The 19,396-nt window shown below is 33.5% G+C and overlaps 1 protein-coding gene across 1 annotated transcript; it reads right to left on the reverse strand.

The window, feature by feature from the left end:
- Positions 1 to 1,226: 1,226 nt before the first annotated feature.
- Positions 1,227 to 4,652, reverse strand: LOC123565556 (uncharacterized). The gene is made up of 2 exons (XM_045359422.1): positions 4,519 to 4,652; positions 1,227 to 1,620 (listed from the first exon to the last, which is right to left on the reverse strand). The coding sequence occupies exons 1-2, from the start codon at positions 4,650 to 4,652 to the stop codon at positions 1,227 to 1,229; spliced, it is 528 nt and encodes a 175-aa protein (XP_045215357.1).
- Positions 4,653 to 19,396: the final 14,744 nt, after the last annotated feature.

Below are 19,396 nucleotides of genomic sequence, written 5' to 3' on the forward strand. Positions count from 1 at the left end.
CAATACTATTGTCTGTATTTTCTATCCCAGATACAAATGATAGTAATTCCTGTTCACTATTTGCTAGTGAATGTACGAATAAATTTACATTCGACGCATCCCACTTTAGGTACTTTTCATTTTTCAAAGTAAAGTTCTGGTTTCGTGACTTTATAGTAGTATGTTTCGCGATTAAATTAATGTGTATACCAGAGTGGTCAGAAAATTCATTTTGTTCCAAGATTTCAAAATAAGAAATATACTTAAAATTATTTTTATCTAACAAAAAATAATCGACAGTGCTTGATCCATTTAATGAATGGAAAGTAAATTCTCCGGTGATATCGCTGTGCAACCGACCGTTACCTATCAATAGAGATGTACTCTTACAAAGATCGAGCAGACGACGACCATTCGCGTCTATCACGTGATCATTATTAACACGCGCGGGAATGCCATCGTGATTTAACAGATCGCTATCGTCATCATCTAAATATCTGTCATAGTGTAATATATCTGAGAGATTAGACGTTCTAGAGTTCAAATCCCCTAAAATAAAAAGTTTTCCCATTGTCTTATACTTTTCTATGTCAGAGTCAATTTGCTCAAAAAATTCAAATTCTCGTTGATTTATAACAACTGAATAAGAGGGTAAAATATATGCATTACATAAAAAGACATCTTCATTAAAATTAAACATATTTTTTGATAACTTAATCCACATAATACCGTGCTGATTTTGTTCTATAACTGAGAATTTTTCCTTAAGAGAATGTTTATAATATAACGAAAGTCCGCCACTATACCGTCCTCTATTAGTGTTCTGTGACTTATTACCAAACATGTGAATACCTATATACCCCTGAATATCGAGATTAACACAAACATTTTTATTCAGCCACGTCTCTTGAAGTAATATGATATCATATCTAGATAAGATATTTAAGAAATCTGGGTCGCTGATTTTGCGACTAAGTCCGTTGACGTTCCACGAAAATAGTTTTATATGTTCTTCCTGACAATCCTAACGATTCTCAGATAACATGTATGCAGGCAGATCAGATACTTTTCCATCTTTAAATATTTTGAATAGCTTCCTGTTTACAAAACGTTTACACCCTTGTTGCCTCACTGAGTTGCCATTGCTCTCCTGAGTTTCGATGGTATCTTGAAATGCCTTTCGTGCGTCTCGAATTATCTGTGGTCGCTGCATGCCAATGCCGCGTTTGGCGTCTTTCATGGTATTTTTATGATCTCTTGCGAACTTTTTCGCGGTCTTTGTAATCCTGGAATTTAACAACAATACCTCGCGGTTTTTTGGCGCGATCCGATCCCAGACGGTGCGCTCTCACAAATTCCATGTTGGTAGTGTCTAAATTAATATGCGTGCTGATTAGCTCTTTAACTAAGGATTCGCAATCCTCTTTCACATTCTCGTCATTATTCGGTTCCGGAATACCATAACATATCAAATTATTGTTCATAGAACGTGTTTGTAAATCAATGATGGAATTTTCTAACTCAAAGTTATGTTTCTCAAGCTCGGCATAGCGTTTGTCTTTGTCCTTCTGTGTCTTCCGTAGATTTTTTGCGTCAACCCGTGTGTCGTCAAGATCCTTACGCTGCTGCTCATATTCAACACTTAGAAAGGAACAACATTTCTCAACGTCATTGACTTTTTTTTTCCAAACCTGATAATCTAACTTCCATGTCCGACAATTTTACATTTATACTATTCCCAGTTTTTTCAACTTTATCAGATGAAGATTTGAAAGTTTTAATGTCATCCATCAATTGTAGAGCCCATGCTGGCGTCTGTGATTGTACTGTTGCCACCGACGCCGGCGGTGAACCATACATAAACTAGGGGTGTTGCATTCCGTAAGGTGATGGCATATTGGTCAGGGGATTCATGTTCATATTGCTATACAATGGCGTAACTACAAAACTTTCTGTGTTATCCGATAAAACCCCTTGGCTATTTTCAACATTACACTTTCTTTTGTTAAACTGGTTATGTATACATCGTACCTGTATATCGCATGATTGTCCCGCGCATAATCCACACACAGTGTTCTCTTCATTTAAAATTGGTGAATTTGGTTTTCGCTTTTTCTTCTTTTTCTTGCCAGAATTTTGGTTAGTTTTTTTCCGATGACATGAACGTTTGTTATTTTTCCACATGTGTATCCAAAAATGCTAGAAATAAGTCACCACAAATCACTTAAAAATCCATTTAATCTCCCCACATAAATTCATATCTTCTCTGTCTAACATCACGTGACGGTTTTTTGCATTTGAACAATATTCTATTTTTCACAAGGAAAAAAGTTTGGCCATAAGGCTGATACTATTAAAATACGTGGCATTTATAAAGCGCAAAAATGATGAAATATTCTATTGCGCTTTACAATTATATAACACACATTTAAACTATATACATTCAAAATACGAACATGATTCTAGAACTTAGATTTAGAGATTTAGACATGTATAAATACTATTTTATACCACTACAGATATTTTGTTTTTCAACAAGAGCACACTCATTGTTCATGAAAGTGACTAAACAAATGAGTTTTCAGTTTTGATCTAAAGCTGGCTTCAGACTGAATGTCTTTCAGATAGCTAGGTAGATCGTCCCACCATTTAGGACCAACGACGGCCATAGATCTGTCTGCTAATTTTGTCCCTTTTGTAAATGTCGACAATGGAGCAGTTAAAGGTAAACCTACTTGCTTATAGATGAATACATGACACGTTATAAGAGCCGCTAGAGTACTGTTTGTGCTAAATGACCGGTTTATATTAGACACCTTTTTTCTGGACTGAACTACAGTCATCTGTGAAGGTTTAATTTTAGTCTTGTAAGCGCATAATAAAATTAATTCCGGTTAATAAATGTAAATCATTATATTTTAGATGATTATATTTCATATGAAATATTTCCCCTGATTCATAAAAGTCTCCCAGGGTAGGCGATAAAAAATAGAATGATAGAAGACACGATGTACAATAACAAATATGTACATCTTACTGTTGTTGTTTTGTGTGTATGTTAAAAATGGTTAAGTATAAAAATACTATTTTGTCAAAACTATCCAAAATTGTAGGAAGTCGTTTAGCACGGCTAATACAATAAAGTATACGACAGGTAACTTTCTGATTTGTAAATATCTCTCCCTTAGGAATCCAGGGTAGGTTCCAGGCAAAATAAAATTATCATTACACTTTAAAAAGACTAATGGTAACTCAGTTAAATTTAGATTACCACTGGTTTATATTAGATTGCTATAAAAAATGTAGCACATACCATACCGTATTTACCTATATATTAACAATAATATTATACAAAAGGCATACAAAAGGCATGGCATACTCACTACTATGAAAAACTGGTGCATTAAAAGTATCAAAACAGGCAATTCTTAAGAACCACCGTTATTTTGTCTTGTGAGAATTTGTTACGCAGCCCTTTTGCATCAACTATTGTTGACGCTATGATACTGAGATTAGTATGCATTTATGATGTAAATTAGCAATGAAAGGAAATTTATTAATTTTCTTTATTCTTGATATGGTGGGAGGGCACTAGTGCACACATGTTATAGCACGTGTTTTTAGCCAATAATGTTTTGAAGAAGTAGAAAAAGTGGAATACCAAACAGAACGACCAATACGACAACCATTGTCATATTTATACATTTGCCTGTAACAATGATTGCGTCTAGACAACATGAAAGTATATACCCAAAAGCGAAATGATGCGAGTCATAAATATTTTACATTCAAAAAAAGAACCAAAGGAATATCTCTGCACAAGTATTCCAGACAGCATCGAACCACAGACATAGGTTTTTGTTAGAATGTCATTGCCCCGCACTAGTTCATATGTAGTAAAACAAATATTTTAGGTTGAAGAAACAAACTGATTTAATACGTATGAAATATTAACAGTACACAATATGTAAAAATATGTAAAAAAAAAAAATCTTTATACCATATTGAAAAAGTAAAGATGCTGGAAAATTTAAACGAAGAATTTGAAAAAAAAAAAAAACAGTATACTCTGTGATAAATGTATAATAAGAATGATATTTATGAAGTTTGAGGGAAAAAATGTCAATGTTTTTTGGTCTTTTAATATCTATTTTAATTGGTAAAAACTTATATGTCTGTTTAAATTTTCCTCTCTATAGTTTGATCTCGTTCTTTTTGTCCACTGTAAATATACCCCGGTAGTTGTTTGAAAAAAAAAAGATTTGATTTTTCAGTTTGATCTATGATAATATCAGTTTTCTAGTATAGAACAGTCTCTTTCTTACCAGTCCTCACTCTGTTATTCCAAACATGTTGTTTCGGATCTTCCACCCGAAAAACTTTGTTTCAAACGGGTTCTTAAACGTACGAGCAGGGTTCAAGCACTACATTTCATACTTTCAATTTAAGCTTTTGACCCGAACAGATACTAGGTGGACTTACTGTAACAGACCATCGACAATATCGAAAACATGCATTACTATATTATGTCTGAATTACTTCCGTCCTATTTCTCTACGTTTTCCAATCATCAGGTTCAGGCCTTCTGTTAGATACAACATAAACTGTAACATTCTTACGCCATCAGAATTAAATATACGATACATTTCGGCACACATAGATCCAACTACCATGTGGTTAGGCAAAAATTACCGTAAATCGTGAAGAACCTATTTGGTTAAATTGAATATTCTCTTGTTGTTTTGAGACATTTTTATTTCTAACATCCTTTTTAATTGTACTGTGTTTAGTAATAATAAAAAAAAACATGTTACCTATCTTATTTTGGTATGTATTGATTTATTAAGGTTCACAGTATATGAGCTTTCAAATGCCACAAAAAAAAGATAAGCTGGCTTCAATTAAATATATTGTGCTTATGTATCGTAAGTGTCTTTAATCTGCCATGTTGGTAGCATATATTCATTTACTTCTGATCAGGCTTTGTACATGAATCGCTTATTATAAGTACTAACTATATTTACCATCGATTTTACCCTAGAATTAATGCTTGTGATTTGACTTTCAACGTCTAAATTAAATGTAATTATTGCAATAATAATTATGATATTTAATGACCAGTTTTCAGCCCGTATTCAGTTTTGTGCCAATAGTCCATGCGGTTGCGCTGCTTGGAAACGCATAACTCAATAGCAGCCTACAGTGGAATAATGTTTGAATATATTTTAAGCACGACGAAGAGGCTGTACTTCTGCGAAAAAAATCCGACTGTCCTAAACGGCGCTTAACGGATTTGGAACATTTCAATATATTAAAGCATGGTTCTGCGAACAAACATTTTGATTCTCTAATATAGTAATTCATGGATGAAACAGGGAAGCACTATTTTGTGACGCATGTATGACGCCAAACATGAGGTTACATGACTCCCAGAAAAATCCTGAGGTCATGAACGTATTTATAGAGAATGTTTCTGCACGCCTTACAATCAGATTTATGTGTTACATTTCCTCAAAATAAAATAGTAGACATAGTAAATATGGTAGCGCTGTATGGGGCCAAATTATATGTCAATTAAACGTCAATATTGTTTTGTTTTAACGAAAACAAATGGGAATTTTCAAATTAAAATAATTTGTTTTAAGATATATTATTCCACATCGACTGTAGGGAAGGCTCACAATGTTGGTTAATTACTGTGAAATGTCGTGGACATGCATTTTTGTAGTTTTATCCAAAATAGAAATGCCGTGGGCATTTCAATTCGTTTACCGGTATTTCCACTTCAAGAAATACTGAATGGGATTTTTTTTTAGTCCGATGGGATTTAATTTCGTGAATTTTGTGAACAATTAAATCCGTATAATTCATACCACGCAAAGTCAATTATTTCACAGCAAAATATGTTAAATATGTTATTTTGGATTTCTCATCTTAAATATTGGACGAAAGATTTTGTATTTAAATTCCACTCTTACCTTGATTCAAACTCACGAGCACCGCTTTGCCTCCCTGTATTTCATTGTTATGCTATTCTGAAAAATATAATAGTTATGAGTTAATCGGTTAATCAGTATTTAATTGGATTGGAAATGATAGTTATATCATTCTACTGAACACTTAACATAGGTTACTGCTGGAGGACAATTTAAGAAATTATAAAGTCTGTACGTAGATGAGAGATATAATACTGGTAACTCATTATGAAAATTGTCGATTCATAGTTTGTGCTATATGTCTGGTCTACATCCAATATATGTTAACCGTGCTAAAAGGTTGAATCTTTGAAAACAATATTGTAAAAATATCTTTCTGTATTCATGTAATAAAACACTTCTTGAATGGCTTCTTGAAAAGATTCAAAAGTCTCGAGTGTTTTTGAAATAATATTAAGCAAAATTAACATTTTGCATGGGTTTGTCTAACTATTCTGCTTTTCACTTCTTTAATTATTTCTTAATGTCAGATATGATTTTTTTATCACATTATCTTTAAATGAAAATACTCAAAGTTGTCATCTAATCTTTGAATGAGTAGATTAAAAAAAGTTAATCCATAATTGAAGTCATTTATACGTAAAATTCATAACAGTACATGCTACAAAAGAATTTATAAATAATTTAGGGCCTAACGAAGTTGCAATATTGTGAGGTCAGAATGTTCAAGAATGTCATGAAACACATGAAACACAGACAATGACTTGGTGTGTAATAAACATCATATTTGGAGACTGGGTTATTAGAAATTTGATAACTGTAATAGCAGACACAAAGTCACTATCAGCACCAATAAATTCAGAGGCAATATATTATATTACTTACAAAAAAAAACAGAGCACATCCTGACTGTTTATGGTCGTGTATTATTAGAATTAATGTGCCGTAAAATGCTGTATACCACACGATTCATTATGGAATCAAATATATTAGGTAAAACTGTAGTGTATTTGACAGTATAAACAATTTAAACAATTTACATGTTTACATGTCCTTCGGGATCATTGATTTGAACTCATTTAGATTCGAAGATTGAATACTGCTTAAGCCGGTGCTAGGGCGCGTGGGCAGTGTTGCATTTTCCATTGCTGCTCATGAACAGACTCAATTAAACCGGGTCTGCAATTTTCACTGTTTGCCTTGTTCTCGGTGCTTCCGAGGGATCTACTTTCCAGATTTTATTTACCTAAAATGATGTTTGTGCGTCATAGAAAATTTGTTTACACTCAGATTTGATGTTTGGGAAAATGCGTTCAAAAGTCATTAAAAAAATCATATTTATAGTTTTGAATTGTAAGATAATTATCGCCCCGACAAATTGAAATAATTCGTTACTTTATCCAAGTTGGCTCACAGAATAAAGAACAATTTGTTACAAACATTAACAGAAACAATATTACATAGAAAACCGAACCAACTTTTATGTTTCCATCAAAATACAATTGGAAAAGGTGAATAAAAAAATTCGATCTGTGACTCTATTTCCACAGAATAAAAGTGTATGTAACAAAAGGGTATATTCACATTTTGAGTTAGACTTACTGATGCTTCATTTTTAGATTTACATCTCTCTATTTATGACAATTTTATACATACCAAAATTTATGACAAGAGGGATGATTTTAATTTTAGTATTGTAAATTTTACCCATTTGGATGGGGATGTACCTCAGGCTACATCTTATGGGGTATATATTTCTCAATTAATTCGGTTTTCCAGAGTGTGTAGTCATGTCAAGCATTTCAATGAACGTAATCAATATATTACAGGTAAACTTCTTCAGCAAGGCTACCGTTATTACAAATTGCGTAAATATTTTGCTAAATTTTATTATCGTTATTCTGATTTAGTTTTAAAATTCAATAGTAATTTAAAGACACTTCTGCGAGAAGGTATTTCTAAACCCGTTTTTTATGGGGATGTGGTTTACAAACTTCGTAAGATCTTTGATCACGGTAATTTTCCAAATGTATTTGGAAAGTTTATCAAACGTTTTATTAAAAGAGGTTACGACCCAACTGTTTTGAGACATACCGCATGTTTAGTGTTCAACCCGTTTACTGTTGGACACTACGCTTCCCTCTTTGATTGCGTCTGACGGAAGAGGGGGAGGACTCTATGATAAGCAGTTTTTAAATCCTACCAGGACTGAACTGTTTTGATATTTGTCTTCTGGCCTGTTTCGTCGGGCCCTTAAGGGCGTTTCTCTTGTTGCTCTGTCTTCTGAAAAGGCATTGAGTACATACGTTTTTGGTTCTTAAGGTTTGTTTTTTATATATTTATACACGAGCATTTTTGTGTTTTACATGCCATGCCTTTTTTGTTTCCATTACGTGTGTAAGAGATTCACCTGGAGGGGATTACTTTTATTTACACTGTCCCATGTCTTTGGAACATGGTGGGGGTAAGAGTGAGGTTAGGTGCACCATAAACCGGTTTAAGCTCCCCAGTGGTGTTTTTGCCACTGACCGTTCCAAGGCGGTGCCCCACTGTGTTCCTTTGTTTGTTCGTTTCGTCTTATGTGTTGGCTTTGTGTACGTGTGTGTTGTTCGTTTTGTCCTTATGTGTTGGCTTTGGGTGGGTGTGTGTGTGTTTATGTGTGTGCATTCTCGCAAACCAGATGTCTACCTTGGAACCCCGTCTCGGGTACCATGTCGAACATCTGATGAATGAGAATGATGTGTGTGTGGTGCACACGTCTGCGTGCTGGGTGTTTCGTTTTGAGGAGGCTACGTTTTTGGTGCGTGGCATTCCCTGTTTGATATTTTTCTTTGTTTTTAAGCTCCCCAGTGGTGTTTTTGCCACTGACCGTTCCAAGGCGGTGCCCCACTGTGTTCCTTTGTTCGTTTCGTCTTATGTGTTGGCTTTGTGTACGTGTGTGTTGTTCGTTTTGTCCTTATGTGTTGGCTTTGGGTGGATGTGTGTGTGTGTATGTGTGTGCATTCTCGCAAACCAGATGTCTACCTTGGTACCCCGTCTCGGGTACCATGTCGAACATCTGATGAATGAGAATGATGTGTGTGTGGTGCACGCGTCTGCGTGCTGGGTGTTTCGTTTTGAGGAGGCTACGTTTTTGGTGCGTGGCATTCACTGTTTGATATTTTTCTTTGTTTTTAAGCTCCCCAGTGGTGTTTTTGCCACTGACCGTTCCAAGGCGGTGCCCCACTGTGTTCCTTTGTTTGTTCGTTTCGTCTTATGTGTTGGCTTTGTGTGCGTGTGTGTTGTTCGTTTTGTCCTTATGTGTTGGCTTTGTGTGTGTGTGTGTGTGTGTGTATGTGTATGTGGTGCGCGCGTCTGCGTGCTGGGGGTGTCGTTTTAAGGAGGCTGCGTTTTTTGTGCGTGGCATTCCCTGCTTGATATTTTTCTTTGTTTTTTTACACAGTCGGTTGAGATTAAACATTTCCCATTCTATTTAATAAAATATGTCAATATGCCCATAACAAAATTCTCGTTTCCTCTTTCTGCGGCCCTCTTTCATTGTCAACCGAGTAAGAGATACTGTTTTTTTTTCCAGAAAGTGCTATCAAAGAGGATTGATTTTATGGCCAAGTGCTTTACATTTAATGACTCTAACAACTGATGCCAGTCTAACTTTGGGTGTGTCCATAAGCATTTCTATCATTCCCTTGCCCCAAGTTATTTTGATTTATATTTTACCGATACATTGAAAGTAATCAATGATCCTAATGACCTGTGTAGCATAACAATACAAAGTACAGTAATAGAAAGTATTTTTACGGCCACCGTATGTCACTAAAATCTGTTATCTATTTTGTAAGCGGGACATTTCCATGCTGATATGCTTTGTACATTAAAAACTGGTTATTGGCCAAGTTTAGTTTCATCTATTCTTCAAGAATAGTAGGTTTTTTTTCTCCTGAAAACTAAATTATACATTACATGAGTGCATCATTCGAATTCCTATTTGTTTTCTTTTTCACTTGTCAACAGGATTAAATCAGGGTTGACTACTCTTTAAGTCACTGTTTAACAGTTTAAATTCGCGAGCATGACAAAATGTGGTGAAAAAATAATTTCAATATAGTTTTGCTGAAAGAATATATTACAGAATTCAAGTCCAACAGAAATAAGTCAAATATAATTTTGTTCTGTTTTTGTTATGCATTGCACCATATATTTGGCAACTTTCCAGTGTTTTATGGTGGATAAAGATCGAGGTGACTTTCTGAGCAGTATTTCAGGCACAGGTGGGACCATTGTTACAACAACCGACCTTTCGTTGCTTCCCTACATGAACGAATTCAGCAGCCCAATTTTCGCCATTTGGGTAAGGGCCTGAAGTCAGTGACATTTATAACACGATTAAGGAAACCACATATTCTTTCATGTTCTATAATCTTGTTACAGTTTCGTTTACAAAAGCATGTTTTAAAATGTAACTTGATATTGTACCATTTTTGTCCTTTTCATCATACCTGGATTAAGACCGACACCCACATTCTAATACAATATTATATAATCTAAAAGTTAATAGATGAGTTAACTATAGGTTATTACATTTTTTTTTCAATTTCCGTTCAGTTACAAAAGGAAGTCAGTTTCCCTCAATCTATATCTGTCGCGTGCAGAGGAAAATAACGTTTAGAATGTCGCTGCAGATTCCGTACACATATTTCGGTGCAAATCTAATAAATCATTATAATTCAAATATACAAACTACAATCAAACGATAGCATTTAAATCATAAAATTTATGTGGTATCACAGTGTAACATTTTAATAATTCTTCAAGATTTACTGTGATGTTGTTACCTCAACTTCAAAGTGAAATCTGGATAATGTCTTCAAAAATCATTTATACTGAAGGATTACTGAACAGGCGTTTAAATATACAATAAATTTTACAGAAAGAAATCTTAATCTAAGGAAGGCGATTGTAATTGTCAGCTTTGAGTAAGAAAAATGCCTTTTCTTTTTTCATAAATTTCACGGACGTTTTAAAGCGACTCGTTTACATGTTTCTAGTAAATGTATAAAAATGCCTATAAAACGGTTTTGATATAATTTTTAAATCAGCAAAAAAAAAAAACAAGGAAGAATATCCAACAGGGAAAGCCACGTTCTAAAAACGCAGCCTCCCCAAACACACACACGAACAACTCTTGCACACCATAAACAAACGTAAGCACAAAAGGACAAAACAAACAAATACAGGAACACAGTGGGGCATCGCCTTGGAACGGTCAATGGCAAAACCACCACTGGGGAGCTTAAACCATCATGAACAAAAGCAAAAAAATGTTCTAAAAGAATTTGCTCAATTCAGAAGCTTTTCAAATGGCAAAGAAAAAGTATCTTATTCAATAAGTTAACGGTAAATATAATACCTTAATATGTTTGTTTGGTTGATATACTTAGTAAGTTTTATATGTATGAATCAACCAGTTTCTGATCAGAAACATGAATATAATATGAATGAATTTCCTGTACCTAGACTCAGTATTGTTATATTTTCAGGTTCGTTGGGATCACGGGATTCCAGATAATGTATCTGTCTTTAGTAGGGGTTGAGATGTGGTTTAAATCTTGTTTTATCAGCCAAACCCTGATATGGATTGATAATTGGCTCGATTCACTTGACACAGAAAAAATGATATAACCATTAAAGAACAGTTCAAGACTGTTGTAAGACAGTTATTCTTACTATTATCAAAGTATTATATCATCTTTTTGCTTTACGGTGAATCAATCATTTCGTATACCTTTTAAGCAGAACCAAAACACAATTATTATCTCTAAAATTCTTCAATAGAACGGAAACGAAACAAAGATGTATCTGATGTCATTTTATACAGCTTTATACCATTAAAGAACAGAAGACTCAGTTATTCTTACTTTTATCAAAGTACTATACCAACGTTTTGCTTTACTGTCAGTCAATCATTTCGTATACCTTTTAAGCAGAACCAAAACACAATTATTATCTCTAAAATTCTTCAATAGAAAGGAAACGAAACAAAGAGGTATCTGATGTCATTTTATACAGCTGGACGTATATCGATTCAAACTGCCCTTTAGTCATGTCTGGTTTTGAAATTAAACAAATTGAGGATATTAAAACAACATTTTAATGCTGAACGCAAATGCTTGACAGAAAATGCATTAAGTAATTGTTTCTGTTGGGAAACATACAACGGTGTCTTTCCGTATTCGCTTGGAGGGGATTACTTTTATGACATAAACTTAATTATTTCTGCCGAATGTAAATTTGTCGCCATGGCAATTATACTGGATTTAAATTCCATAGATGATAATTTAAACGATAAACAGTTAATTGGTTCTCGCCCTCTGCAGTCACGTATGGTTATGCATCAATTTCCTAATGGTTTTTCTATGTAAATAGAAAAAGTGGAAACTCCACAAGTCGCTCAACACAACAAAAACGAAAATGTTGCAGGCTCGGTTTGATTGAGCCTGTTCATAGACGGTAGTGGAAATGCACGCTACCGTCTACGCCCTCTAGCCCCGGGTTGAGCAGAACTCAACATTTACACATGCTTAAAGTACACACAAAAAAATTTAGAGACATCCGCAGATGTGTTCAGACGGCGGTGCATATTCCATGAATAGCGGTGTGTGGTCCCCAGTTAAAATAATGGGTTTGCCCTAAACGAGAAAACAATGAGTAGAACTAAACAAACTGGAATTTAGAAAGGGGATACCCTTATCAGTATACCTACAGTTGAGATCAAATAAGATATATTAGTCTACAGACGCTAGTGATACTTTCTCACAGGGAGTCTTTGGAGTTCTAATCAGCTGTAAACTATAAAATAGGCTATTTTTATTCATTTCTTCTGTAACTTATTTCTCTTCAGAGATAACAATACCATTTATAAGTCTTCAAGGGACTCTATGAGTGCAAATCGGAACTTTTTTAATTTTCATAACAGCATGATAAGTTTTTGAAGTATTATCGAAACAGATTTGGAAGTGTACTCTCCATTTTAAGTTTCAGACAATTTGCTAAACCTAAAATATTCTAATTTTAATTTTGGATTTGTTTGTTACTAGAGTGATATAAACCTTTCATGAAAAGCAACAGTTTCAATATGCATTTGAACAATATTTTATTTTTCACAAGGTAAACATGTTTGGCCATAAGGCTGATATAGTAGTCGCAACTTGACCGCGATGGTTGACCTTCGGCTGATTATTCATATCGGTTATTTCATTGTAGAAATAAAGGGTGATTAGGGTAGTCATGTATATTTATTTGGAATTAGTTTGTTTACAGAGCATTATCAAAGTATGCATACTTACATTTGATGAGTTAAAACTTTCCAATACACTAATTTCTAATTTCACAAATTTATATTTCCACTTTCTCATGCAGCTCGTGTTTTACGTACACTCCTGTTCAATAATAGGTTGTGCCTCATTATGTATTATAACACAAAGGTCAACAATCGGGGTCAAGTTACGTCTACTATACTATTGGAATACATCTTTTTTTTCAAAAAAGTAAATTGTGTATTTGAAAAATAGCAAAAATAATATAAAACTTGAATTTTGTGCTAAACTGGTAATCAAATTGAGTGTAACTGTACTGTACTTAACTGAACTGAACGTATTACTTCAAAATGTTTGTAATGTACTCAAATGGTAAATCCGCAGTAAATGTCGATAACGGAGCTAAACCTACTTGCTTATAGATGAATACACGACACGTTATAAGAGCCGCTAGAGTATTGTTTGTGCTAAATGACCGGTTTATATTAGACACCTGTTTCCTGGACTGAACTACAGTCATCTGTGAAATTTTAATTTTAGAGTCCTGTAAACGTATAGTAAAATTAATTCCGGTTAATAAATGTAAATCATTATATTTTAGATGATTATATTTGATATGAAATACTTCCCGTGTTTCATAAAAGTCTCCTAGGGTAGGCGATAAAAAATAAAATGATAGAATACACGATGTCCAATAACAAATAATTATGTACATCTTACAGTTGTTGTTTTGCGTGTATGTTAAAAATGGTAAGTATAAAAATAAAATTTTGTCTAAACTATCCAAAACTGTAGGAAGTCATTAAGGGCGGCTAATACAATAAAGTATACGACAGGTAACTATCTGATTTGTAAATATCTCTCCCTTAGGAATCTGGAGTAGGTTCCAGGCAAAATAAAATAATCATTACACTTTATCGTAACTCAGTTGAAGTTAGATTACCACTGGTTTATTAGATAGCTATAAAAAAGTAACACATGCCATGCCGTATTTACCTATATATTAACAATAATATTATACAAAAGGCATGGCATACTCACTACTATGAAGAAACTGGTGCATTAAAAGTATCAAAATAGGCAATTCTTAAATTCTTAAGAACCACCGTTATTTTGTCTTGTGAGAATTCGTTACGCAGCCCTTTTGCATCAACTATTGTTCACGCTATGATATTGAGATCTGTATTATGATGTAAATTAGCAATATAAGGAAATTTGTTAGTTTCTATATTCTTGATACGTGTGGAGGGTACTAGTGCACACATGTTATAGCACGTGTTTGTGGCAATTAGAAGTAGAAAAAGTGGAATACCACAGATCGCCCAACACGACAACCATTGTCATATTTATATATTTATCTGTAACAGTGATTGCGTTGCGTGGAAGTATATACCCAAAAATAAATCTTTCACACTAAAAAATGAATAGTTTTGTACAAGTATACCAGACACAGTCGAACCACAGACAGATGTTTTTGTTAGAATGTCACAGAGAATTACAAGTGTATACAAAGTTTACAGTTTTAAATTGACAGTGACATCTAGGATGCCAAGGCAAGATGTTTACTGAAGAACTGATGCAGCATCTTGCACAGTATTTGATGTACAATGTATTTAGTTAAGTTGAGACTGCACTTTGTCTCTACTGTAGGGTACTTATTGGGCTGTGTTAAAAAAACAACTTTAAACCATATTGAAAAAGTAAAAGAAAGCAGCAAAATGTCGACAATGAATTTGCAAAATTACAATAACTCAGGAAAGGTCTCAAACTGTCTACCTGTTATTTTCTAGTATAAAATAGAAAATGTGGAAATTCTAAAGGTCGCTCAACACGACAAAAATGAAAATGTTGCAGGCTCGGTTTGATTGAGCCTGTTCATGGACGGTAGTGCTACAGTCCATGCCCTCTAGCCCCGGGTTGAGTAGAATTCAACTTTTACACATGTTACAAATACAAAAACAGTTAAGAGACATCCGCAGATGTGTTCATACGTCGGTGCCAATGGAACCTGCAGTGATACACTAGCGTATAACTGTATAATAAGAATGATTTTCATGAAGTTATGAGGGAAAAAAGTATATCACCAGGTTTTGTTTAGTCTTTTAGTATGTATTTTAATCGGTAAAAACTTATTTGTGTGTTTAAATTTCCTTTAGACCGATTCCATTGTCTATTTTGAATGTAATTGTTTGAAAAAATATGATTTGATCTATCAGTTTGATCTATGACAATATCAGTTTTCGAACACTCAACTAGTATAAAACAGTATATTCTTATACCAGTTCTCACTCTGTTGGAAACCAAGCCTTTTCCACCCAAAATACTTTGTTTCAAACGTGTTCTTAAACGTATGAGCAGGGATCAAGCACCACATTTCATACATTCAACTTAAACTTTTGACCCGGACAGATACCAGGTGGACTTGGTGAAAGAGACCATCGATGATATGGACAACATGCATTACTGTAGTATTATATCTGAATTACTTTCATCCTATTTTTCCAATCTTCAGATTCAGACCTAATGTTAGATACAACATAAACTGTAACATTCTTGCATTTACAATTATATTCCATCGGAATAAAATATACCATACATTTCAGCGCACATAGATCCAACCACCTTGTTTTCAGGCAAACATTACCGTTAATCGTGAAGAATCTATTTGGTTAAATTGAATATTTTCTTATTGTTTTGACACATTTATATTTCTAACATCCTTTTAACTGGTACTATATTTAGTAATAATAATACAAATACATGTTACCTATCTTATTTTTTTTTGTATTAATTTCTTAAGGTTCACAGTATATTAAAGCTTTCAAATGCCACTTGAAATATGCGAATGATGCATAGCTGGCTTTTGCATGTCATTTTCAAATAAAATAAAATAAATTGTGCTAATGTATCATAATTGTCTTTAATCTGCCATGTTGATAGCATATATTGACTTGGTTCTGTTTAGTCTTTGTACATGAATTGCATGCGCTTGTTATAATTAATAACTATATATACCATCGATTTTACCCTAGATTTAATTCTTGTGATTTGACTTTCAACGACTAATATAATCATTGTAATAATAATAATAATGAAATTTACTGAACAGATTTCAGCCCGTATTCAGTTTTGTGCCCATAGTCCATGTGGTCGTCTTGAAAACACCAAACTAAATAGAACCCTACAGTGGAATCATGTTTGAATATATTTTAGGCTGTACTTCTGCGAAAAAAATTCCGACTGTCCTACACAGCGCTTAACGAATTTGGAATATTTCAATATATTAAAGCATGGTTCTGCGAACAAACATTTTGATTCTTTAATGTAGTAAAACAAGGATGAAACAGGGAAGCACTATTTTGTGATGCATGTATGACGCCAAACATGAGGTTACATGGCTCCCGGAAAAATACGTATTTCTAGAGAATGTTTCTGCACGCCTTATAGTCAGTCCTTTGTGTGAGTTATGTGTGATATTTCCTCAAAATAAAATATTAGCTATAGTAAATAAGGTAGCGCTCCTTTTTGGCGCCTGTATGGGGCCAAATTATATGTCTATTAGACGTCAATATTGTATTGTTTTAACGAAAACAAATGGGAATTTTCAAATTAAAATGATTAGTTTTAAGATATATTATTCTACATCGACTGTAGGGAAGGCTCACAATGTTGGTTAATTACTGCGAAATCTCGTGGACGTGCATTTTTGCAGTTTTATCCAAAATAGAAATGTCGTGGGCATTTCAATTTTCACTTCAAGAAATACTGAATGGGATTTTTTTAATCCGATGAGATTTGATTTCGTGAATTTTGTGAACAATTAAATCCGAATTAATTATACCACGCAAAGTCAATTATTTCACAGCATACTAAATATGTTATTTTGGATTTCTCATCCTAAATATTGGACGAAAGAGTTCGTATTTAAATTCCACTCTTGGATTCAAACTCACGAGCACCGCTTTGCTTCCATGTATTTCATTGTTATGCTATTCTGAAAAATATAATAATTATGAGTTAATCGGTTAATCAGTATTTAATTGGATTGGAAATGCCAGTTATATTATTCTACCGAACACTTCACATATGTTACTGCTGGAGGACAATTTAAGAAATTATAAAGTCTGTTCGTAGATGAGAGATATAATACTGGTAACTATTTATAAAAATCGTCGATCTATAGATTGTGCTATACGACTGGTCTAAATCCATTATATGTTAACCGTGCTAAAAGGTTTAAACTTACGAAAACGCTATTGTGAAAATAACTTTCTGTATTCATGTAATAAAACGCTTATTGAATGACTTCTTGAAAAGCGTCAAAAGTCTCGAGTGCTTTTGAAATGATATTACGCAAAATTAACTTTTTGCATGGATTGTCTAACTATTTACTTTTCACTTCTTTAATTATTTCTTAATGTCAGAAAAGATTTTTTTCACATTATCTTTAACTGAAGATACTCAAAGTTGTCATCTAATCTTTGAATGAGTAGATTGAAAAAAGTTAATCCATAATTGAAGTCATTTATACGTAAAATTCTAAATGGTACATGCTATAAAAGAATTTATAAATAATTTAGGGCCAAAGGAAGTTGCAATATAGTGAGGTGAGAATGTTCAAGAATGTCATGAAACACAGACAATGACTTGGTGTGTATTAAACATCATATCTGGAGACTGTTTGAGTTATTATAAATTTGATAACTGTAAAAGCAGACAAAAATTTAATACCAGCACCAATAAATTCAGAGGCAATATATGACTCATTTATAAAATTATACGACAAATAAAAATCAATTAAAATATTAAAATCGGAATATGACAGAGAACATCCTGACTGTTTATTGAAATTAATGTGCCGTAAAATGCTGAATGCCACAGGATTTATTATGGAATCAAATATATTAGGTAAAACTGTGGTGTATTTCACAAGAATTGTTTATAAACAATTTAAACAATTTAAATAACTTACATGTTTTTACCTAAATTCATGTTTGTGCTTCATAGAAAATTTGCTTACACTCAGATTTGATGTTTGGGGAAATGCGTTCAATAGTCATTAAAAATCATATTTACAGTTTTGAATTGTAAGATAATTATCGCCCCGACAAATTGAAATAATTCGTTACTTTATCCAAGCTGGCTCACAGAATAAAGAACAATTTGTTACAAACATTAACAGAAAAAATATTACATAGAAAACCTAAAACCGAACCAACTTTTATGTTTCTATCAAAATACGAATGGAAAAGGTGAATAAATTATCCCACGTTAACAGTTAAGTATCTTGCGCTGAAGCCAAGATTCCAAGGGAAGTGTGCGATTTCCTTAACCTTTAGTCGATCTATGACTCTATTTCCGCAGTATAAAAGTGTATATAACAAAAGGGTATATTCACAATTTGAGATAGACTTACACAGTCTGTTGATATTAAACATTTCCCATTCTATTCAAAAAATATGTCAATAGGCACATTAGAAAATTCTCTTTTCCTCTTTTTGCGGCCCCTTTTACTGCGGCTTAACTCAACCGAGTAAGAGATATTGCAAATTTTTTCAGAAAGTGCTACCAAAGAGGATTGATTTTATGGCCAAGTGCTTTACATTTAATGACTCTAATGACTGATGCCAGTCTAACTGTGGGTGTGTCCATCAAAGGCAATTAAATCTGCAGCATTCCTATCGTTCCCAAGTTATTTAGATTTATATTTTACAGATACGGTGCAACCTCTGTAGAGCAACACCCTTTAGAAGATACAAATATTGACTGTTATGTAGAGGTTGTTGTTGTGGAGAGGTAAATTTGACAGTATATTTAAGCTTAGGGAAATTTTGATTTTAATGAACTGTGTAGTATAACAATACAAAATACAGGAATAGAAAGTATTTTTACGGTCACCGTATGTCACTAAAATCTGTTATCTATTTTGTAAACGGGACATTTCCATATGATTTGTACATTAAAAATTGGTTGTGTTGTTATGAAGGTTATTGGCCAAGAATAGTTTCAGGTAATCGTCAAGAATAGTAGTTTTCTTCTCCTGAAAACTAAATTATACACTACATGAGTGCATCATTCGAATCTGTATTTGTTTCCTTTTTCACTTGTCAACAGGATAACAGCAGTGTTGGCGGCTCTTTAAGTCACTGTTTAACAGTTTAAAGTTGC

The sequence above is a fragment of the Mercenaria mercenaria genome, chromosome 8, assembly GCF_021730395.1.
Source record: "Mercenaria mercenaria strain notata chromosome 8, MADL_Memer_1, whole genome shotgun sequence".
In the NCBI taxonomy this organism is placed as follows: domain Eukaryota; kingdom Metazoa; phylum Mollusca; class Bivalvia; order Venerida; family Veneridae; genus Mercenaria; species Mercenaria mercenaria.

What these genes read in the sequence shown, in the direction of transcription:
- LOC123565556 (XM_045359422.1), bottom strand. Translation starts at nt 4,652, where the DNA reads ATGGTAGTTGGATCTATGTGTGCCGAAATGTATCGTATATTTAATTCT. An exon ending in CGTAGAGAAATAGGACGGAA is followed by an intron (nt 1,621 to 4,518) that starts GTAATTCAGACA and finishes TTCCTTTCTAAG; the next exon opens with TGTTGAATATGAGCAGCAGC.